Genomic DNA, 25,606 nt, shown 5'->3' with positions numbered 1-25,606 from the left:
TAATATAATAGACAAGTCTTTTAAAGTTATCGGAAGTCCCGTTTTCTGCTGAACCTTTTGGATATACTTAAGAATAATATGGCTGACATTTTTATCACGGACAGCACAATTAGAAGAAGTTCAAATCGTCTTAAAGAATTCTTGAAAATGCCATTTCCAGCAAAGTTGAAATTAGTTTGAAATCTGTTGAAAACTGATTTTTTAAATTTTAGCAGCCCAAAAGGTGCAGTTTGTCTAGAGCCTATTAGTTTGCCTAGCAGTTTGCCTAGAGGGTTTTGACACTTTGCACTGATTCACTATAAACGGCAAATCACTTTTTAAATTGCTACTACCAAATATTAGAGCGCTGTATTACATTTAAAGAAATTAAATAATGAATCTGCATATATGTATGTATATTTTCGCATTGTCCTGAAATCCGTTCCTGAAAACAGAAGAGTACCGAAAATCTATATACTGTGCAGAAACGTTATCTGAAATTTTATAGAAGAATTCTATTGATAATCTCTGACATAACTTATAAAAAATTGGGCAAGGATTATACGGAATTCTGAAGTTTAACGTCTAATTTTTATATGGAATTCTATACGATATTTTCGTGAGGATAGTAGCATATTACGCCAACTCAGTCAGTACCATCGTTGTTTCTTCTCACATGCGTTAATATCTAATTTGCATAAAATCACATTTTCTGGAATGCAACAATATGGGAGTTTATAGATAAGAGAATATTAAGAAAATAACTTGTTCTAAAAGTCAAAATTAATTTGAAAACTTAACAGCGAAATTTATCTGGAAATAAAACTGAAACAGCGTAAATTAAAAGAGATGAATTATGTAGAATGAAAACTGAAAGAAGTCATAATTAATGTACCCACTGTTGCGTAATAGAATACGTGGTAACTCACTAAAGGAGTATACTGGATGTAAATGAAATAAAAGTTTTTAATTGGTAGTTTCTTTAAAGTAGCAAAATACGTTAGCAGGATGTATGCCAGCCTACGGCATGTGATAAAAACATACGATGGATAACAGGGGAAACCTTGGCTATGATTACTGCTGCGTAGAATGATGTCTATTTTCTTGTTTTACTAATTCATCAGACAGCTGACTACAAGTCGATGCATTACTTCAGGATAAATACTGTCCGGGACTTGAATCTCTCACTCAAAATGACTCGTCTCTAGTTCTTGCCTTCGACAGCTACATTCCATTTCAGGATTCCACACATCACATTGCTACACTATGCTGAAGAGAACCACGGCTACTGAGATAGGCCACGAGGATGATACATACCTTTAGTTTCCACAGGCGAGTATACAGCGTTTCACTTCTTATCCTCTTCAACACTGCCCACACGAAAGGAGAAATGCAAATTTTCCAACATAATGTTTATATACACATGCTCTATTGTATTAAAGGCAAAACGTAACTAGTTAAATTGGAAAATAAAAAGAACTGGAACACATACTATTTTTAAATACAAAATATAACTAGTGAAATAATTTCACTTCAATATAGAAACACATATTCGTTACATTTTAATAGAGACTCTTTGATCCCTTGGATGTAGGAAGTTTGATCTTTCAACTAAAATTCTGGACTATATTTATTCATTATCAAAATTTATAGTAAGATATTTATTTATGTTGTTGCATCATTAAGGTTTCTGATGCTGGAGACGTGAAAATGTGAAGAAAGCCCGCCCCGGGATTCGAACTCTGGGGCTACCGAATACGCTTCGAGTATGCTTCCAGTTACCCCCTCCCGAAGGCATGTGGAAAGGATGGAGAAAATACTTTGCATACTTTCCCTTTTAAATGGGGATTAGGGAACAAGTCGCCAATTTTTGGTGGTGATGAACTATCGTCCACCACCTTTTAGTTCGGGCGCCACAGAGTTATTAAGATATTTTTTGAAGCAGGAGACGTGAAAATGCGCAATGCCGTCACCAGGATTCGAGTCGATTGCTCTGGACTGTCAGTTACATCATGTTTCCAGTTACATCATGAAGGTTACATCATCTATGCTTCCAGTTACATCATGAAGACATGTGGAAAGGAGTTAGAAAATATCTTATAATATCTCAATTTGAATATGAAGAAAATTCTTTAAAATCCTCTGGCCGGTAATGCTGTTTACATAAGACATAGAATAATTTTGTAACGTCTTTAAAAAGTATCTAGACATGCAACTTGAAATATGCCCAAGAAACTGAAGCAATATTTTGAAAATACATAAATCCAAGTATCAAATACCGAGGGCATTTTGGTATTAAAAATCAAGAAAACACCCCTTTTTCAAGACAGTTTTAACAAATTTTTGCTTTTTTTAACGAAATTCTAGATGGTTAAAGGAATTTTCATGATGCTTTGAAAAACCAAAATGAACCACAGAGATTTTAAAGTTGAAAGTTGAGTAATTTTTCGACAAAAAATATATTTAAATCTAGACTTCACAAACATGTCCAACATCAGCATTAGGGCAAAAGAGTAAACTGGTATTTGTAGTAATCCTAAGTTCATTTTCAACAAATGCAGCCACATTATTAAACAACTTCAGCAGTTATATTAAAATAATCTTTATTAGCTTAAAAAGTATACAAGTACAATTTTTTTCTTATGAAAAAGTAAATGTGACAAATTTCAAACTTCTGTGTAACATACTAAAAGAAAATAATTTCATTATAATTTACCAGGCTAAAAAATAAAACAGACTTAAAATTAAAGTTAAAAATTATACTTTTAACCCGAAATTTGAAAATAAAATGCTAAATAAAGAAGCTCTGATAAAATAGTAAATTTCAAAATAAAAGTAATATGTTGAAAAATAAAAATATAAAATGTAAAATGTCTGATGAAATAACGCACAACATAGTTTAAAATGTTAAAATAATTTCTGATGAAAGAATGAGTAAGACTTCGGACATATAAAATATATTCAACGTATCATAACACTTCGAAAATGTTTGCCTTGATTTTCGAATCCAGTTTAATTTACTATACCCAAGACACAAGTTCTACTTTCACTGTCCTGTTCCTTAACTTTGTTATGCAGAAAGGAAATGGCAAATGATTTTTTTTCATATGGTCTTCATATATGTACATACTTGCTAATGAGCGTAAGCTAGATTTTTCCGCAAAAAAATATATGCAATCACGGATAATAAAAAGGTGGGTGATTAGTAAGACTTTCACTCCGAGGCTTAATTTCGATTCTTATACCATTCTTGGGTCTTAAGATTATTTCATCTGCCACGTGGACTTTGTCTCTAGGATCTAAGGATCGCACATGGTATTTTCTCAGAATAAATGAAAGCATCGTTTTCGCTTCCATCAGGGCAAAACGCTGGCCTGGAAAAGAAAAAAAAAATGTTATGTGTCTTTTAAAGAGACACAGCAACACAAAAAATTTTCCTATCAAACTGACCTATAACCTAATCCAAATAAAGTCATTGCGTTGTGTATTAACCGGATTAACCCTGAAATAAAAATATGTAGTGGACTGGTGAAAGACATGATCACTTCAAATAAACATACCATTGATTGATCCAGAAAAATATGATTATTTATTTAAATCTTATGCAATTTATATTTTTGCAAATTTTAACAAGTTAGGGAGTCATAATGGAATAATAATAAAAAAAACTTTAACAAAATAAACTCATAATTTTTCCCACAAAAATTCTCCAAAATCAAACATTATATTGAATAAAAACTAGCAAGCATAATCATTTAAATTGTATGAAAGAATAACATACCCTCCCCGGAGAGGAAAATGATATTTAACAATTAGCACTTTGCAAGAGAATCCACACTGAATAAGCAGTTATGAACTTAGATACAGATTTGAGAAAAACCCAACAAAATAATACTGATTTATTATTGCACATTTTAATTTATGAAATGAGAGAATAAACAATAAACCGGGTAAAATTTTTAAGAATAAAATCAGGCTTTACATCTTAACAGACAACTTATTCCAACAGCATAGTAATGAACTCAATTAATTGCACCTGATATTAAAGCCTTAACGATAAAAAAATTTCTGCTTTAATTAAATTATTTAAAACTAATAATATACTTCCCTAGCCATTCTGAATAAGTTACTTTATCTCAGATATCAGAATTTTAGGAACAGCATAACAAGAAAAATTTTCTTAAGTACAAAAGAAATTAGTTTATCATCAAAACCATTAACTATTAAAAAAAATAAAATCACTTAGCTGTCGCTTCTAGGAGTTCTGCCTGGGGAGGTGGTCATCCAAAAATTTCTTAATTACAGGTCGAAAAACCAGAAGGCTTGTAGAAAGTTCTGTGAAGGTAAATTTTTTTTTCGCGCTAATGAAACATGGAAAGTCTATTGACGATTTCTGACGGGTATTTCTTGATTCTAAACAGGACGAAGAAACCAGAAGGCTTATAGAAAGTTCTGTGAAAGTAAATTTTTTTTTTTTGCGCTAATGAAGCATGGAAGGTCCATTGACACTTTCCGACGGGAGATTTAGATTTGATTTAGAAGATTTATCTGCCATTGACATCAGCTTGACGAAATTTTAGTTTGTCGGATAAGTACATCACGCCGGGAAGACTGGAACTGATTTTTGAGAATTTTGCTGCCATTGATATCAGCACTTTGAAGATTGATCTGCCAATGACATCAGCTTGACGAAATTTTTGTTTGTCTGATGATTTACTGCGTGTTGGAAAGAAGCCGTTTATAACTTATTGCATAAGGGTATTCGCAGCCGATTGAGCATTTGAAGCCAATTGATAATAACTGCAGATGAAAAATTAATGCCTATTAACCCGTTGCATTTTCCTTTCGAGGGCAAATGCCCAGTAGATCACGCGGGAGAAGCTCCGACATTTCTTTTTTAAACCGGCTCGCAGAGCACGCCTTTCTAATCTCGTAAGATCAGCTTAAAACGCGGCCAAAAAGAGGTTTTGTCCCTCGAAAATCACTCGTTAAAAAGTTACGCTCGGGAACACCAACTTGGCACCACTCACGCCCCGCCAAGGGCAAAACCAGTTGCAACACCCAGCTTTCCGTTATGCAAACACCCTCGCCAAAACCAACCGGTTTGAAACCACAACGGATTTTCCAACTCGTCAACCAGCCACACCTAGAAGAGGGGAGAACGTGGGAATCTCAACAACTCTGGACCAAGCTCCAGTGAAAGTGCACTGAAGAACCATAAAAACGAGCATTTTACCGGAAAAGGGAGATTTCCTCCCCCAGAATAGAAATCACAATGACAACTGTAAACATCCATTAATTAAAAGCTCATAACTAAATTGTAATTGAAGTTAAAATAAAAGTTATCTCAAATTAAAAAGCTAATTTTTCTGCAACTATTGATATTAAACTCTAAGAGTTTAACTTAATTCTTGTCATGAAAAACTGAGTTTATTACGTGAAAATTCACCTATATCCATTGTCTGAGTATACAAGTTTGAAAACGAATTTGGCACAAAACGTCGCGAGCTAAGTATTTCGTGTAAAATCAAATAACCCAAATTGATTGAAATAAACTAATAATAACCAAATAAATTAACAAATCCAAACCTGTTGTGAAGCTAAAATTTTGAATATTGACACATTAAAATTTGATTTCTGTGATTCGTTTAATTACATTAAATTTGCTACACAACGAAAAGAACAAACTACTGAACAAAAGCGAAAACGATATCGATTTTAAAAAAGATCTTAATATTCTTAAAAGTGCTTAGTTCTGTTAGTGATTGTGAAATGCAAAACCTCAACGCATTTTAATCCGTAACTATCAATTCAGAAATGTATTAATTAGGTTTACTATTTTACTTAAGACATAAGGTTTAAAATATAAGTAATTTTTATTGTAAAATTATGAACTTGAAAATTTATATCACTTAAATGTGAATACCGAAAATATTTCGACCAATTTGTCGAAAGAATCGAAAAGTCGATATTTCTTTGGCAGCGAATTTATTGCATCTAAGAAATAAGATCACATAAATAGGCTAAATATTTTTGTATGGTTACTTAAGGTTTAGCCCTTTTCTGGTTCTTTTTAACTCCAAAGTTGGTCGTTTACGAGATTCTGATTTCAAAATAACAATTTCTTTGAAACTATGCCTGTTCAACAAACTGATCCTCATAGAAAACCATTCGATAACAGCTGTGCTATAAATTTATTGCTCTAAAATTTCAGTTTTAAAGATCCTCCCATTTTGACTTGTAATTATGGGACCAACAACTGCGGAAAGCAAGGCCCAATCGTGCCTCTCTTCATTTTCGTTCACGAATGAAGGCTGACTTGAACGACAGGTACAGGTAGGCCAACACGTCTATAGTACCATATGTAATTAAGTATTGCTGACTACAGCTAAGTGTTAAGTTTCCGCTCCGGATGCAATTACGGAGAATATCCAGGGCACGGTCCGAGGAACTTCCCCCTTTACCTCTATCACCAACCTCTAGAGAATTTCTGCTTGGCATGTACTTTAAATGCCCTCTTGCCGTACAAACTTCCATACTTTCTCTGGGATTCGAACGCGGTTACAAACTTCCATACTTCCTTCGAGGATTTAGAACAAAAGTAAAGATTTTAACAAATTTTAAGTAACTGACTATTGTGAGAATGATGGCAACATCAATGACTGAAATTAAATGACGATGGTAAAAGAATAGTAAATGAACATAAGTTAACAAAATTCATTGATTAAAGAATATAAATTTAAAAAGCGTTGAGTTCCTAAAAATAACTAACTAGTACCTAGAAATAATCGGAAAGACAACACTGAAAATGAGCATTTTGTAATCAAGGAACGTTTTAATAGTCCTTGTAGACTTAGGGTTTCTTGTCTCTACTATTTGCCAAATGCCACTACTTAAGTAGAGCGGGAAAATCGTGGTGCTGATTTGTGAGTATATCTGCTTGCAACACTCTGCGATTTTTGCAATCTGCAGCAACAAAGAACAAACAACTTAAGGAAAATTTTGATTTTTGTTGACAAAAACTGAAATTAAGTTTATTACTGGGATTTTGAATCCTCAAAAGTGATACTTGTAATAGCAAGAATCTGAGCGATTTCCCAGATTCAAAAATAAAGACATGTGAATTAAAAACTTCTTTAATTCGGTCACCCACTGATGAAGAGGAAGGAAGAAAATGTTGAAAATTATGACAGGCATGATGAATATCTTCCAACTTGATATCTGAAAACATTCTTGCCATCCGCCAATTCTTGGGGAAGAACCGCATGGTACCTGTGTCTCAAACATGCAACTCAGCAAGCTTTTTAATTCAGCGCGAATTATTCTATTTCCACAATTCAGTGATTAAAAAATGCAATTGAGTAACGTAGAGGAAGTTCCAGGGAGTACGTTGCTTGCTTTAAATAATATTCTGTGTCATATATTCCGAAATCGTTCCTATTTTTCGAACAGAGCATAAAATGTTAGGACAAGTGCATCGATACTGACGGAAAACACTTTTAAGGAAGGCCAGTAATATACGAAATATAATATAATTTGTTAAACACAATTTAGGTTATTTCAGCGCACATTCTCTTAAGCCTGAAATCTCGGTCAAAGCACATATATTATATCACGTCAGGTTGTTTTTAAAATTACTTACCAATACAATTTCTAGGTCCAGCAGAGAAAGGCACGTATGCAAATGGATGTCTTCCAGCAGAGTTTTCTGGCAAGAATCGGTCCGGATCAAACTTCTCTGGATTTGGAAAAACTTCTGGATCACGGTGCAGACAGTAAGTGAACACCACACAGGTTGCTCCTTTAGGAATGATCCGACCATCTGGAAGAAAGTGCGAATTAAACAAACCTTCGACACATTTTGGGTCTCAGTTATTTTTATTGTTATTTGCAATGGATTTATAAGTTGACAAAATTTGCTATCAAATTGCTCTCATGCCAGATACTTAAAAGAAGCCCTTCCTTGATAATTTTTACATTATGCGTAAAGCAATTATCAAGAGTAATTTTGATATTTTCAGATAGTAGAGCGGTTTATACGTTACAAAAGGAGAAAATATGACAATCGTATCTTTTCTAATCAGATATATGATAGATGGTCATTTCGTTTTTAATCGGATATATTGTAGAGACATTAGCTAATCTCGAAATAGGAAAGTTGAAAAATGAGCAATGCCCTCGCCGGGATTCGAACAACGGATATAATATGATAGATGATCGTATCTTTTTAATCAAAATGACAGGAAGTCACGCGATAGAAATAAAGAAAAACAGAAAAAACGAAGGAGAAAAAAGAAAGAAACAAGATTTTTTAAAAATTTTCTTTGCAGTTTTAAAGATAAAGGAATTATAAATGAGGAATTCAAAAGAAAACAATGTTAACGAAATTCTTCATTTATATTAGCAATATTATGTAAAAAATATTATTAAAAAATATAGCAATATTATGTATTAATAAAAGTAATGTATGTCAAATGGGACAGCATAAACAGTAAACATTGGCTGTTCTGAAGAAGCTATAATGTTATCACAAATTACAGACATTATGAGATTTTGGGAATTTAAAACATACCTGCGCGCTCGCCGGAATGTAAATCTTGTATCTTCCAATGACCAACTGGACATGCTAACCACTTACATCGTGCAGGGAAGGTCGTTTAAATCTTGTAATTAGAGTTGAATTCGCAAGCTGTTTAAGATACATTTCCACTCCCTAGGATAGATGATCTTCTTGAATGTCTTAGTGAGTGTAAAGTTTTCACTGCATTATACTTAGCTCATGGATATTTACAGATTCCTTGAACTGAAGAAGCGAAATCGAAAACAACTTTCATCACTCCAGATGATACTGGTCAATTTGAATGTGTGAACTTTGGGTTAGTCAACGCTCCTGCAGAATTTCAGAGACTTATGAATCAAGTTTTAGGTCCATTGCTTAATAAAGAAGTATTATGCTATTTGGACTATATATTAAATCCAGCTAAATATTGGAAAGAAATGATGGAAAAACCTAGAAGAGTGTTTGATAGATTGATAGAAGCAAAGCTGACATTGAAATTGACAAAATGCGAATTTAAAAAAGATGAAGCAGAGTATTTCTGATTTCTAATAAAATCAAATGGTATGCAATTTGGACCAAGAAAAGTACGAACCATATTAAACTTTACTAAACCAACCAATGATCCTTAAGTTAAACAATTTTGAGGTCTTATAAGTTTCTTTAGAAGGTTTGTACCGAAATATGCAGGGAAAGCTGAGTCGTTAACGACACTGACGAGGAAGGATGAAACATTTCATTGGACTAAAGATCAGCAAGAAGCATTCAGTACTTTAAAAAGCCATTTAACTAATGAACCAATACTAGCGTTATATAATCCGGAAGCAAAAACTGAAGTGCACCCCGATGCCAGGAGCAAAGGGCTGGCAGGAATGCTGTGTCAAAAAGGTGAAGATAAAAAGTGGCATTTAGTTTATTGCGTACGTAAATGAACAACAGAAACAGAAAAGAATTATCATTAAAACAAATTAGAATTAATGGCTATAGTTTGGACTTGACACGACTTCGACAATTTTTGATTGAAATACGATTTACGATAATTACAGATTGCCAAGCTTTAGTTTATTTAAACGCGAAGACAACTTAAAATCCTCAGCTATCAAGGTGGAGTAATCTGATCCAGGAATACACTTTTGAAATAAAGCACAGACTAGGTAAAAGAATGAGTAACGTAGATACAGTGAGCCGATCCACAGTTGATCAGCCAGAAGAAACTTTAGACTGTATAATTGAGAAAACTTGGAAGTTTGTCTAACGCTAATGATAGATGAACAAATTCTTATGATCCAACATTCAGATTCAGAATTATGCAACTTAATAGGCTTTTTAAAGAGAAAGATAAATGATAGAACGAATGCAGAGAAATATGTAACTGAAAATTACGTCTTGAAGAATAATCGATTGTTTCGTAAAGTAAAAAATCGAGAAAAGGAGAAATTGTTACATGTCATACCTGTCATACATATATGTCGATGAGAAAAAGGTAATGTAGTAAAATTTCACGATCGTTTGGGACGATTTTAAGCAGATAGAACTGTGGCCAAAATCAAATAGTCATACTCTTTAAAGGAATGAAACGATATGTTATGCGTCACATTTCAATGTGTTTCGAATACCTAATAAATAAAGTGCCTAGTGGTAAGAAACGAGGAGAACTGCATCCAATTAGACCTAGTAGAAGACCTTTTGCAATCATACATTTAGGACCATTCGTAAGACGTTCAAGAGGAAATACAGAATTAGTTGTAATAATTGATAATTTTACAAGATTTACACACTTATATACTATGAAAAATACTGCGACCAAGTATATGTTAGTTGCATTGAAGAGTTCTGTGGATGACTTTGGGTTACCAGAAAAAACTATCAGCTACAGAGGAGTATGTTTCACAGCGAAGGAATTTCGAGAGTACTGTGAAAATAATGGAATCAGTCATACGCTCAGTTCAACTCAACATCCAAGTGGTTATGGAATGGTGGAAAAAGCAAATCGAACAATTTTGGCTACGATCAGAACGAATATTGAAAATTCGAATCATAGAAACTGGAACAAAAATATTAAGTAATGCTAAAGAAATTTAAACAATATGATAAATAAGACTACAAATAAAACTCCTTTCGAAATGCTTCACGGTTATACACCAAAATTCAACGACGGATTGATGAGGATGATTATAGACGAAGACGCAAATGAATAAGAGAATCCAATAATCTTACAGAATGAAGCTGGAAAAAGAACTGAGGATATGCAGATGAAAATGAAAGCAGATTATGGAAAGAAGAAAGCAATTCTTTAACATTCTAAAGAAGAGAAATAGTAGTTAGGAGAAGAGTACCTAAATCAACTGGAGAATCAACCAAAACACAACCAAAATATTGAAGACCTTTTGATAGTTAGAGAAGTTTTACCAAGTGATACCTAGAGAGTGAGTCAATTAGAAGAAAAGGTGAAAGGACGTTTTTTTTAGTACGACAGCTCTTATGTGAACTAATTGAAATCATGGCAGTGTCAAGCTGAATCAGAGGAGGACGATGATGATGGTGATGACATTAGTGTTTCTGATAACGATAACAACACGCCGCATTTTACTAAAATTATTACACGGAAAAAGAATAGAAAAGGACGGTGAATCTATATGACAGTTGAAGGCTTTCGAACTACAAATTTTAATATTATAGATTTAATTTTTTTAACTATTAAGTTCTTAATGTTTCAGTTGTATCATCTCAGTGATATGTAAGTAATGCACGAAAAAAGATTTATTTGTATAAGTGAAGAATGTTTCTTAATGAGGAAAGTAGCTAACAAATAATAATCATTTTTTAAAACTTTAAGGATAAGTAACAGCAAATACTAGTAGGCTTCATACCAGCTTTTCAACACAATAGTTCAAAGTACTTCAAAATATATTGATCGAATGTATTGACTAGACAAATAACGTGTAAAACAAAGAAAAAAAATTAATTAAGAATTCTAAGATCTGAAATTAAAAGTGGAAAGGTAAGAAAGTAAATTAAAGGAAAAAACTGATTTTTTTAAAATCGAGTACGCATGCTTATTATCTTTTTAAATTCTAATGCAATATGATTCTTTAACAAATTAAAGAAAATATTAAAAAAATTTAAAACATAAAATATAAAAAAAAATTAAAAAATAGACGATTATGAAATAGTTACGAAACTTACGGTATTAGAAACATCTTTTGTTAATCATAACAAAGTATTTTTAGTAAAATATTTTCAGTTGCTATTCTAAACTACATATGTTTAAATTTATGCTAATTAGATTTATTATTAAAATTAAAGAAAAGATTTAAATTACTAAAAGTGTATTTATTGCTTTTAAACAACTTAATAAGTTAAAAGTAGGGTTAATAAGTTTGGCATATATATTTAAGGCCTTTGCTCAGTACACAAGTATCAATTTTTAGGTTCATATGAAGTTAATGTCCAATCCATCCCTGGAGAATCAACTTGACATCGCTTTGTGTTTACAACACAATTAAAACAATTAAAATTTCTCCGAAAGCTCTAGCTTTGAATTTTTGAGGAGATAATTTATATCATTAATTTCGTATTATTAGTCCAAAGGGATTTGAATCCCGAAGGACTATTAGTTTCGTTTTGGCATTTTGCGTAGGACTCATAAATGTCGGTTCACTTTTCAAACTGTTGCCATAAAATGTTAGAGTCCTGCATTATATTTGAAGAAATTAAATAATGGAAATCTGCGTAAATGTATGTATATTTCTCACATTGTCATAAAATAACGGTACATAGAGTCATCGAATTTTGAATAACGTAATCCTCCAACGAATATGAGCATGTGGAAGACCAAATTTGAAATTTGAAATTTGTTTTATGATCGATTTCCTATTTTTCAAAACTTTGACGAATTTTTGATTAACAAACTCAAGGATTTCAAAGCGAGCAATGGCAACGTTGTGCAGAAAAAACATTTTTATCTCCAGCGCGTGAGTCTCTGTATCGGAAATTCTAAAGATATGCTCGTTTTAAAACTATCTTGCGATATTGCTGTTGCACTGGATCTTATGGTTTAAGTGCGAGGAACATGATATTTAATAAAGAAAGGTAACACACAAAATGTTAACAAACGCCCCTTTGGACGTAATTTAAAATCTGAAACATTTCAGATTTTTTTTTTAAATTTTATTTTGTAATTCATATAGTAAATATAACCAATAGTTTTATTTATCATTTCAGTGCGAGTATAGAGAAAAAACTGATTGGTTAAGCAGATACCTATCAATGACGATATATTATGAGAAAAAGAAATGTAAAATGGTGCAAAAAAATCGTACCTGCATTTGATTGACCCAAACTGCACTAACATACCTACGTTTGATTCAGTATAATTGCAGTAACTATTAATTTTACTTTCAAGTGAATATCTTTTTTAAGACATTTTTTGTTAAATTTGACTCTTTTAAAATTAAATTCTTAAAGCTTAATCTTCTAATATCTGATTAATTTAACAAATGTGCTTCACCTATTTCAAGAGATTTACAGGACTCTCTCTACTTAACCGAAATACAATTATGTTATTCTATAAAATATTTGATCAAAAATAATAAAGAAAAAACTAATGAAAAAGTTAAAAAAGAAAAACTAACAAACGTAATAACGTCTATTGAACCAAAGAATTAGGAGAATAAAAAAGGAGCCCATCCTCTCTAAAGAAAAACGACATAAGGATTCTAAACGCAGTTAAAAAAGCAGAATTTGATTAAAAATCATCAGTGTGAAATGGAAAGAAGTTACTGAATGTAAAATATCCCGAGGAATACTAACACGAACTGAAGTAAGTTTTTGGATTACTCTAATACAATAGGAATTCAAAGAATGGTCAGAGACACAAGGTTTCTATCAATGAAAAAATAGTAATTTGTCTTTTTACGACATTATATATTCATGTATTTTAATAATGAAATCCTGAGAACATTGTTTATGAAAACTGTTCCATCTCCCCCCTCCCCGCCGAAAAAAAAGGTGAAGCAATTTTTAGAAATGTGTAAGAACGTAAGATCATCGAAGCAAACAGTACAATAAATTTGACATTTCCCCCCCCAAAGAGTTAAAATAAAAAATACAATAACTGATACTTACGAAATTCAACATCTTCTGTTATTTCTCGTGCCAAACCTGGGACAGAGGGATATAGTCTCAATGTTTCCTTAAAGAAAAAGTAAGAAAGAAAGGTCATACGTCATGCTAATCAAGTCATGCCAAAGGTCAGTCTAATCACGCGTAAATACATGGATAATATATGTTTTCTGTATTCTATTAATATGACTATAACAGGTTGGTGTATGATCTTGGAGCCGTTCATTTTTAAGAAGGGGTACCAGGTTAGGAATGTTAAAAGCAAATGATGCTTGGCGGCCATACTTTTCTCAAAACAATTCCTTTGGTTACTATTACTGATTATTACTTTATCATCAGTTCAAATTATAATTTAGAACATAAAAAAGGGCTAACAGTGTCAAATAAGGAAACTGCTATGGTTATGTTACCACAGAAACATTATCTTTTACCGTATTTCAAGAACGGAATCGTCTAAAAACACGTGACTCGAATGCATTCCTCTCAATGCCGGACTATAACATCTCACTCAATCAATGAAACTTTCGAGAGTATTATTAGTTTGGAGCTCAGCGTAGATCATATTATATCAAAATCTCCTTTACAACTTTCTTTTCTCAAAGACATTTAGAACGTGTAAATTATAGGTTAGAACATTACAACGTTAACGAATTTTTGATTAACAAACTCAACGATTTCAAAGCGAGCAGTGATAACACTGCACGGCAAAGAAACATTTTTTATCTTCAGCGCATGAGACTGAGACCATGTCTATCGGAAATTCTAAGGATCTGCTGCTTTTAATATTTTTAGCCACAAGGGGCGTTAGTATAAATGGTCTAGAAAGACACATGTGCGTCTAAATGAAAAAAAAAGACTCTTCTTTGGGCGTAATATAAAATCTGAAGCTTTCAGATTTTTTTCTTGGAAGAATGTGAAAAGCAAGACAGATTACAATGTATCCTGTTCGCCGACCCTGGCTTAAAGAAATATTTAATATCTGTATGTGTCAGAAATTTCTTACAAAGAAGATCTATAAAAATGTTTGCAAATAAAATTAAACCTATTCAGATCTTTAAGAAAGCGTCTAAATGTCACTTGCAGTATCTTTTGTGAAACATCCAAGGTCCTAAATAAGAATTACCTTTAAATTACTTCGCATGACACTTTCCAATGGGAGTGGATAAGCATTTTATTGTAATCCAAAATGTTATAAAAAAAAACTTAATATAATATTTTCACTCATATGAATATCTAAGAGATTTCTGTTAATAACTATTAATTACCTTGACTACACATTCCAGATATTTCATGTCTTTTATGTCATCCATCATCACATCTCGATTGCTTTCGCAGAAGATTGAATCCAATTCGTCGTGAATTTTGTCTTGAATCCACGGGTGCAATCCTATCATATATAAGCACCAGCATACTGCGATCGAAGTTGTATCATGACCCTATGGGATATGTGTAAGCGTCTAAATTCAGCTAACTTTTAAAACTTTTAACTTTCAATTAACTTTTAAGTCTTTTTTAAAAAAGTGAATAAAAGTAATATTAAATAAATCCTAACACTATAACATCAAAACATACTAAAATTAGGATGTAAATAAAATCAAATATTAAAAGAAAGTAGTAGAAGTAATTTAAAAATAAGCATTTAATTAAATAATATTCAGAACTATAAATAATGGTATAATATAATAATGGAGCATTAGTCTTAAATTTGAGTGCCATGGGCTTGTATTTTAAAGTAAGGACACCTCCAAATTTCTTATATATATTTTTATAGAAATTTTTAAACAAAAACATCCTAAAATTATTTCTGCACGAAATGCTGCTGAAAAATTGATTAATTAAAGATTAAAAGAGCAAAAATTTTTGAAGTAATTCAAATACTTGAAAGAGAATAAAATTTTTAAATTAAAAATAATTTACTATTAAAAAAAGTTTTTAGTGAAAATTATTTAACTTAAGTATAGTAGTTAGGGGAGCCTACTGCGGTATCGAAGGACCCAAATTCGAAAGGCATGGATGACTGCAAATGTATAGTATCTTTGCAGCATGTGAGTATTCTAAATAGTATATGGCGAGCCGAAAATTCTTTCGGAACCCCCCCCCCCAGTGTACTCTCCGTCACAATTGGGGTGGAAGTAGAATTCCAATCTCCTTGAGGCTCTGGCAGCCATTCTTCCATGGAATTCATAGACAAGACAACAGCAAACTCAAACTTTACTTAAAAACATTTTTAACAGTACCAATTTAAAATTTTATTTTATTTCAAGTCTGAGTTAGTTAGAATTTTTTAAATATACGTACATATATATATATATATTCTTCTTCTAATTTTCCATACTTTAGCCAGTATTTAGTTAAGTTTTGATATACCAATTAAATCAAGTTCATTAAACATTTAATATTTTCTTTCATCAAATTTAAGTTTATTTAACTTCCTAAAGGAATTTTTAGAGGTTTTTTAAGGACTTCATTTCAAAAAAATTTTGGGAAATTTTACTTTAAAACTTTAATATTAAAACATTTCAGTTTTTCTTAATTACTTTAATTTTTTGCAATTTTCACACAAAATATCTTTCACTTAATTTTTTAACAATTTTCACAATTTTTCAACAGAACACACTTTTCAAATTACAAACATACATTTCTTTTTTTTTTTTTTTTCCACATTCCATCTCACTTTAATTTCCTTCAAGCAAACATACATCTCTTGATTGGCTCAGTTACTTAACTCTCTAAATAATTGATATTACTACCTTTAGGATTTTTAATTTAATTTAATTTAATTAATATTAATATATACAAAAATTTTTTTACTATAACAAAGATAGCAGCTTGACACTCAACTTTACCTACATAAGCGCTATCTATATAATTTGAAGAACACACTTACTTCTCTTTCACAACACTTTTGCAGACCCCAACACTCATATAGTAGGTAAGTTAGAATTAAAACTTACTATTTACTTGCTTTAAGTATTTTTTTAAAAATTTTTTTATGTGGTATCTAAGTATTTTCTAAATATGAAATTATATTTTTAAATATATATTTATTTTAAAAATTGTGAATTAGTTCTTTTTGTTTCTTTTTGTTTTTTATTTCTTATTGGTTTATATGGATTATGCATAGTTCTTTTATAGTTTCTTTTTATTGATATGCAAATTCGTGTAGGGGAAGTTTCTGTAGACAAGGATTTCTAAAATACATTGGTTTCTAGATTTTTTTATTATTTTATAAAAAATTAATTTTTAAAAATTTAATTTTTTAAGAAAAAGTTTAATTCTTGACTTTACTTGCTTGTTTCTCAAAAGACTTAATTAGTATTTTCCTTTTTGAACTTTAATTCTTAAATGTTAATACTTAAATGTTAAATTCTAAGGGTAACCACTTTATTGGAATTACTTTTGGTTTTGACTTTTACCCTTACCTGCATAAATGACGAAACACGAATTGAATGATTGGAGAGTTAGGTTTGGAAGCAACTTCCCCTTGATAAGTCTGTCTCCTGCCTACTGTACGATCATTCACATATGCATTTTTTAAAAAAATTGTTTAATTTAATTTTAATTTATTAAATTAGTAGATTTATTTTCATGGATAGATTTTGCACTTGATTTGCTTATGATTCTGAATTTAAATGATATTGTAGATTAGTTCGAGAATTAAATCTTTTACATGTTTGCATATTTTTACATTATTTTAAATTATTTTGGCTTTTTTCTTTTTTTGGAATTTAAATTTGCTTTTTTACTTTTTTACTTTTATACGTATTTGTTAAGAATTTAAATTTGTTTAAATATATATATATATATATATAAAGCGAATTTAGCCTGCGGCTACGAAAAACGTGACGCTCTAATTTGTGCCTAATTGAAAAATGTTTACATTTTTCACAGCTTTGCAGCAAAAACTGAAAGAGATAGAGAAAGAGCGGAAAGCAGCACTTCAGCTATGCCGAAAGTATAGAAAGAAAGTGCTTTGCTTAAGAATGAAATCTAAATTCAGAATGAGTTAGTATTGATTCTCAGGGCATTTGATTGGATAATTAATACTGCTGTAAAATTATTATTGTCTATTTGAGTTTTAGTGACATTTACATAGTCAGTGTTATGTAACAGTCATATGACATGCGTTAGTCTCGAAGTGAGGTAGTGCAAAAAAACGGTCACTATTTTTAGAATAGAGAGGGGGAAAAACTCGAATTGAAACTAAGCATTAAGGAGCTATTACGAATTTAATAATTTCAATTTTAATTTATATTTTAAGTACTTTTTATCTTACATATATACATGCACATATATTTAAGAAAGTGAAAGTCTCATTCATATACTATATATATACTCGTATATATGAAATGTAATTTCTCATACATTATTTGTTTTATGCAGCCGGGGCAACAGGAATGAGACAAATTTTGGAATATAAAGTGCTAGGTTTATTTTAACATCCATCTCACAAGCGTTCTAATCGTACCTTGAGCAGAAGCACTACTTTTACATATGTGTGCGTCACGAGGCTCATCCAATCAGCGATATTAATTGAAATCACGAGGTGACGCTATCTTCTCATCAGGAGTGTTCTTAAGGACTTTATGTAATATGACAGATTTATGACTTTGGCGATTTGGCGGGCGCCAACAGGTTAATACATTTTATACTAAAGAAAGGATTTCGCCAAAATTTAGGAACAGGGATGCAATTTAGGTAGAGAATCGCCAACACATTATTAAGCAATATTAATAGAATTTAATTTAATCAATTGATTTAAAAATATCATTACATATATATGAATGAAAGGAATACATACCTCGAATGTGAAAGTATCTACTTCTTCTCTTATCTCGGTTTCGGTAATAGAATTGTTATTTATGTGTTCATCGAGCAAAAGATCCAGAAGCGCTCTGCTCTTAAGTTTACGATAATTATACGTATCTTGTTCTTTAACTGGTGTTTCACCTTTTCTTTTATTTTCTAATTTTTCTTTCTTCTTTTCAGCGATTACCTACGACCAATCAAATATTAGAATTCTAAATTTGAGATACGATACATACATTTTACGGATTTTATATTAATTAATCAATTTTAATGATTTGGATTTGGTACTGTTCTCGTTTTTTTAGGCCTCACCAGGATTCCATTCATATTAAGAGTATTTATAGAGGATTTTAAGAATTTTTGATACAGAGCTCTTGGCAACGGCGCTCGCAGCTTTAATTTCTATCGCCCATCTCTTGCCAGTTCGTACTCCGGTGTTAACTTTGCTTATGTAAAAATGCTAATTTAAAAATCTTCATATAACTTTTGTATATTTTCCGTCTAAGCGATAACTCGCCTGGTAATCTAATAGTTTTTTTTAAGAAATAAACATTTAGTGAATTTTACACAGTTAAGACTCTATAACTGGCGTCCAACAATCCAGATCCATGCCCGGACACAGCGCGATATTTAGCCTAGCCACTTGCTCCTCAAGACTCCAAACTGCTTCAACGCTGCAGAGCCCTAAAGATGGGTTTCGGTATATTTTGGATGCCATGAAAACGTCTATGCAGCAAGGTAGCAGTTTCGATAGCGGAAGTTCCGTTTTTCACTTTCATAAGAAAGTTTAGAAAGTGACGTTTTATTATACTACACTCATGTCCATAAGTTAAGGATAATGCAAAATCAGGCAAAGGAAGAGTTAGAAGCGAAATAAATTTGGCTTATTTGTAAAGCTTATTTATTAAACAAAAGGTAAAAAGCAAAAAAAGATGCTATATGTTTATAATTATTAAAAAAATAGCGATTTTTCCTCCCTGGATTAAATTACCAAAAAAACCTATTTACAGAAAACCAATATTACATGGTTGGTATGATTGTTAATACATTGTATGTCTCCCAGACGATGCAATACAGTCCGTACAACGCCTAGGCATGCTGAGTATCAAATTATCGATCTGATCTTGGGGGATATTACACCACTCAGCCATGCTCTCCAAAGTTCCGGTAGACATGTAGGAGGAGATTGACGGGTTGCAACTCGTCGGCCAAGCAAGTCCCACACGTGGTCTACTGGATTCAAGTCCGGTGAGAATGCTGGCCAGTCCATACGGGTGATATCCTCCGATTGAAGGCATTCGCTTACGATGTTTGCACGGTGAGGACGGGCGTTGTCATCCACAAACACAAATTGTGCGCCGATGGCGCCCCGAAACAAACGTACATGTTGTTCTAGATTGACGTCCCGATAGATTTGGCTTGTCGTGGTTCCAATTTGAACATGCAGGTCAGTTCTGGAACCCAGAATAATTCCACCCCCAAACGAGCACTCCTGCACCACCGTAACGGTGTCGTTCAATGATGTTTTCTTGGTGGTAACGGGTACCTGGATCTCTCCATATGAAAGTCCGGCGAGAATCAGACTGCAAGCTAAACCTGGACTCGTCGGAAAACATCACACAAGCCCACTGTTGCTGTGTCCACAATGCATGCTCTCTACTCCAGGATAACCGCAGGTGACAGTGAGTTGCTGTAAGTGGAACGCACCTGACAGGTTTACGAGCATATAGACCAATCTACCCTAAGCGTCTGTTCACGGTCTGCTTTGAAATTGTCGTACCAGTGGCTGAAGAGAGCTGACGAGACAGGTCTGAGGCTGTGATCCGCCTGTTTCTTTCGGCAGTAACTGCCAAATAGCGGCCCTCATTCGGCGTTGTAACTCTGGGGCGACCTGTGCTGTAACGTCTACTCACATTACCATCATCTGGGAATCGTTGCCGAAGCCCGGAGATGACACTATGGGCAATTCCAAGTTCGTCTGATACTTCCAGTTGGGTATGCTCACATTCCAGACTGCCGATAATTCTACCACGTAAAAAATCTTCCAAATGCGTTCTTTGTGTCATAACTATTAGGTTATTGCACTGAAATGCTTATAAAGCGCCTGCGAACAATTTTACTTCTTTGCCTGTATACCTTATATATCACTCTCTTACACTCTCGTCATTGTGACGTACCATCGGTGTCATCTGGTTACTTCCTGAAATTTGCATATGATTCTTGAAGATGTGTGTAGTGATTTTACAGGTGATATATTTACTTTAGAGTTCGATTTCTGCGTGACTCCGAATTATCCTTAATTTATGGACCTGTGTGTAGATTGATGTGGCGCAAAAGGTTGGTATAGCAAACATCTCCTGCAAAGTGAAGCATTGAAATTGGTGCCTGCTTGCTGGTGCCTTCTGCTGCTGTTAAACAACTAAATATTTTAATTCCTGGCGATATATCTGGCTTTTTAAGTTGATGTTAAAACTCAGAGGTACGTAATCTATATATATATATTTATAGAAGTGAGTTTGTTTGTTTGTTCGCTAATAACTCAGTCACTACTACAGCTATCGTCACCAAACTTTCTACAATTCTTTTCTGGATACTAGAAAAGGTGGACGTCTACTTTTTTCCAGAAGAAAGTAGCTAAAATCAGAGATATTAATTAAAAACTCGAAAAAACGGTAATTTTCGCCTTCATTTCTTCGAATGGCAACAGTCTCGCAAGCTGGAAATGAAAATCTGCTTTCTTTCGAAAGTTGTTGCCACTACTCGCGTTCAAATCATGGAGTTTCATTATAAAAAAATTCAAAGTTTTACAATGAAATAAAAATAGCATTACCAAACATTAAATATATTATTCCCTATTCTAAAAATTTGTGGGAAGCCACTTCGAATATTCTCATCTTCATACGACTTTAATCAGCCGAAACATTAATTTAAAACTCTAAAAGCGCTAATTTCCGTACTCATTTTTCCGAATGGCAGCAGTCTCACGCGTTGGAGATAAAAATGCTTTTTATTTCGAAAAGAGTTGCTACTGCTCGCTGTGATATCGCAGAGTTTGTTAATCAAAAATTTCCTTAAAACTTTTGGACTTTAAAATAATTTCAGGAACTGTATTTAAATTTTCGATTAGACAATGTGGCTTTTCTTTGAATTATCTGAAAAAAAGACATGCGCAAAATTTCGCTATAAAATTTTAACAAAATAATAAAATACTCAGTGTGCAAGAACATAAAAGGATCATTTTATGTTGAGGTTTAAACTATTCAGGTTTAAAAATGACATGTTAAAGAAATAATTTTAGAAAATCCTTATAAAAGAAAGAAGTATTTAATTTAACATTCTCACATAATGCAATTTTTGGCAGACCCCCATGTAAATTTATGTGTGTGGATAAGAGCTATCTGTTTTAAACTAAACGATAACTATTATGAATACTGAAGAACATTAGCTTAAATAGCTATTATAAGTGATAAAAGCGCTTCTTTGTCTTGAACATTTTTCTGTTTATTGACGTTTTACTATTTTTCTTAGAGTAACCCTATACCTTGTCTGGACATCTTCAGTATCATTACCAATCGTTTTGATAATCAGGTGCTCAAAGAAAGACAAATAATGATTATAGCAAATGTTCTAAATTTTATCCACAAGCAAAACAATTCTTGCTATCTAAAATAACACTTATTTGAAATTATAAAACTGACATCCAGAACGACGAAAAAATTATTTTCTTGAGATATTTTACTGTTTGACCCCTGCAAAAAATATACGCAAGAATTTCATAGATTATCATGGATTCATCACAGAAATGGTAATCTACATACTGAATCAAAACAATAATTATAAACATATCATGCTGCTGATTCACATAACTGATGTCTGACTGCTAAACTTTATCTCTTCCCTTTCATATACAGTAAAATTTCTGTTTTCCAAGTTTCAGTTCCATGAATACATTTTGTGATTATTTTTGAAATTCTCAGATCTTTAAAAAACGCTATCAACTTTTAAGTAAATTCTTCTGTCTAGAGTTTGACAAGCAACCTCTAATGCAAAATCTTTCTTTCTGAGGAAGCAGTCTGTAACTTCACTTAGGAAAATCTTGTAAAATACTTTGATTATGCCAGATATGCCATGATTACGTATAGTTCCTTTTTGAATTAGTGGGAATATCAAATAGTGAAATTGTCAATGACCATCAATCCATTTAACAGAATATAAAAATTCATCACTTACTGTAGTGGTGAAGTCATGCAGCGTTTTGAGATTCTCTCTAAAACTTCTTCCGATAGGTGTCATTTGGAACACAAGAAAAGGCCACAGCCAAGGCCTTTGCATTCTTTCAAACACCGCACTTGATACTCTGGAACAAATACGATTAATTCTATCAGTAACAGAGAAATATTGTACGTAATAAGTTACAGAAAGATACACAATTTTTCTTAAAGAATTAAATTTTTTAAAACTAAGGAATCGTGGGGTTCTAATCATTTATCTAATACCTAAGTGTGTAGGAACCTTGTGAACACTTAAGTGAATAATCTCTTTAGTTCAGAAACAGATACGTAAAACTTAAGAAGGGTTAATTTATTTCTCAAAATAAGAACTTAACAGAGGGATTTAAGAATGTCCTGAAGGAATTTATTTTGCGTGATTTGTAGGTTTTTGGAACTGTACTTGTTAATGCATACACAACCAGATGAAACGTAGAGCAAAAAGAAATGGATAATGATAATATAAATTAAAGATTTAAAATTCCAGATCCAAAGTATAATTTCTAGAGATGAGTAATCTCAGCCTATACTCTATTTCTAGAATCCTGATAGTAACCTGTTTTTGAAGACTCTAACGGGTAGACTACTTACTTAAGCGTCCAGTGGCTGCCCATACAGAGATTTAGACTATCTGAGTGCTGATTAGTATACCTTTTGTTTTGTCCCAATGGGAGAGCAAATCGTCATAGACGTTGGCCACTACTAAGGCCAGAAGCGACGATCACCTTATTATGGAGGCACCTAATACGTGGCCGTTATCTCCTATGAAGAGATGGTTATAACCTTGCCTTCTCTGGGATTCGAACCCGGACCCTTCGATATCGCAGTCGGCTGCCCTAACCATTATACTGTCTGTGCGGCCCGATTAGTATCTAAACGATGGTATAAACGACACTGTGAAGGCAGCTAATTGCTTTGACGCTCATTCATCAATGCCTAGAAGTCTAGAGAGATAAATTCAGTATTGTGATGATGTTTAGATTACGATTGGGAACTTCATATAATTAAATAATTCCGATTTCTAAGGTTTAATATTAATTTTCCAAGTTGCACATCACTCCTAGATATCACATACACTAACCTGTGACTTCGATTTCATCGCAACGGCAGTATGCGCTTACATGCATGGAAATGGCAGTAATAGTATAGCAGAAAAAGAAGTAAATTAGATGGACGCCATGTACACATCTTTTCTGATTAATTACAGCAGAGTGGTTTCGGAAGATTTTAGTTCCCTATAACAGCAAAATGAGAGTCTCTTAATGACCGTTTAAGCCACCAAACTGATTCTTTATAAAACATATTCGGCATCTCGTACTTTGACGTACAACACAGAAATCGTACACCTCCAAATATTACAACGTTATAGAGAACTATGCAGGATATATATATATTTAGCACATGGGAAAAGTCACTAAAATGCCCATGCAGCCAGCCCGTTTCTAACCGGATTCTAACCTCGAACCGACCTACCAGTGTTCAGCGACTATACCGCTCGGTTGCTGGTGGGTCCCTAATAGCAAAATGAGTGTTTGAAGCCATCCGATATATCACTAGTCGTCAAAAGTCGCCAAATCGAGTGTGTATCGCATACTAGGATGCGAACGAAATTATAAAGCTTATAAATATTAACTGAATATATAAAAGTTTCCTTACTTTATGAGAGCCTTGAGATACGGACAGTTTTCGTCAGTCTGAGCGCATATTTCAGCTCCCAGAATAGTTCCTGTAAGTTTAAAGAAAAATGAAATAATAAACACTATTCCTTATGTCAAATATTTATACCAATAAAATAGGGTTTCTAAATTTTGAATTCACTTACCACATATTATATCAAGACTGCACTTAGTAATGAGAGGAACTATTTCCACATACTTTTCGGCTGCGTGCTTTTTCAGAACCTCTACCAAAATCCTTGACTCTTTGTTCATCACTGGCAGAAAATCATGCAGGATGTTAAAGTGGAAAGCTGGTGTTAACATCTTTCGTCGATTTTTCCATTTTGTATTATAACTTTACAAATAAAATAATACGCATGTAAATGATAACGTTGTAGGATTTTCTCATACCTTTCAATCAATAAAAAAATTACTCACCTGGTTAACAATCCTAAGCCCAGCCAAGGATGTAACAGATCATAAAACCAAGCTTTCTTCAGTTGGGTGCTATGATTCAGTATCATCTGATGAGAATAAATGAAATTAATTGATGTTTAGTTTTACACACAACACAAGATGACAAAGGAAAAACAATGGCAAAATATATTTTTCTTCTTAGCTCTTTTAGGAAATTTAATAGCTTGTTTTGCATGCTTGAATTATAAATTTACTCAAAATAAGTGACGCGGTTTCAGACTTCATATCTGTTAATATCCTTCTTCTCTGTTAAAAAAGCTCAGAAGAACGTCGTCTCGTGTTGTAAAACTGTAGCACTTGAATTTTGCTTGTAGCTCGTTAACTGTGCGACATATGTATAACGTGATATTATCCGTGATAAAATATTTCATGTGTTAAAACGTCGTTAAAATATATTTTAATTATTCGGCGCGATGTCGTATGTTTGTTAAGGGCCTTTATGCAAAGAAGCTTGGATTTCTTTGATCGGAAACAAATCTGTATGATGTCACAAATACATATATACCAGATTTCTCAATTTCTGAAGACGTGTTCTTTCTTATCAACGGGCTGTTCTACGACCTAAGCCTTTTCAAACAGTTTAAGCTATTCAAAATGTTATGGCAATCAGTCTTTGAGAGCTTCAAAAGAGGTATTCTATCTGTGTTTACAGAAATGTCATCAGCGAAGCACGTATACTGCTTACGGATGTTAAGCAAGTGTTTACGGATGTTACTTAGAGCGTGTGTAGGGAA

The 25,606-nt window shown here is 32.7% G+C and overlaps 1 protein-coding gene across 1 annotated transcript in view; it reads right to left on the bottom strand.

The window, feature by feature from the left end:
• Positions 1 to 2,573: 2,573 nt before the first annotated feature.
• Positions 2,574 to 25,606, bottom strand: part of LOC118194680 (cytochrome P450 4V2-like) — a 34,301-nt gene continuing 11,268 nt past the window's right edge. Inside the window, exons 3-11 of the mRNA XM_035365853.2 lie at positions 24,834 to 24,919; positions 24,560 to 24,750; positions 24,394 to 24,463; positions 22,700 to 22,826; positions 18,462 to 18,656; positions 14,926 to 15,096; positions 13,664 to 13,730; positions 7,622 to 7,801; positions 2,574 to 3,353 (exon numbers count right to left, since the gene is read on the bottom strand). Of these exons, the coding sequence (XP_035221744.2) occupies positions 3,157 to 3,353; positions 7,622 to 7,801; positions 13,664 to 13,730; positions 14,926 to 15,096; positions 18,462 to 18,656; positions 22,700 to 22,826; positions 24,394 to 24,463; positions 24,560 to 24,750; positions 24,834 to 24,919 (1,284 nt within the window). The 3' untranslated portion in view covers positions 2,574 to 3,156. The remainder of the gene's footprint in view (positions 3,354 to 7,621; positions 7,802 to 13,663; positions 13,731 to 14,925; positions 15,097 to 18,461; positions 18,657 to 22,699; positions 22,827 to 24,393; positions 24,464 to 24,559; positions 24,751 to 24,833; positions 24,920 to 25,606) is intronic.

Source organism: Stegodyphus dumicola, chromosome 8 (assembly GCF_044657685.1).
Source record: "Stegodyphus dumicola isolate Sdum_Otavi_A_Nest chromosome 8, ASM4465768v1".
NCBI lineage: Eukaryota > Metazoa > Arthropoda > Arachnida > Araneae > Eresidae > Stegodyphus > Stegodyphus dumicola.
The sequence above is the reverse complement of the archived record's forward strand: the minus strand, read 5'-3'. Positions and strand labels throughout refer to the sequence as shown.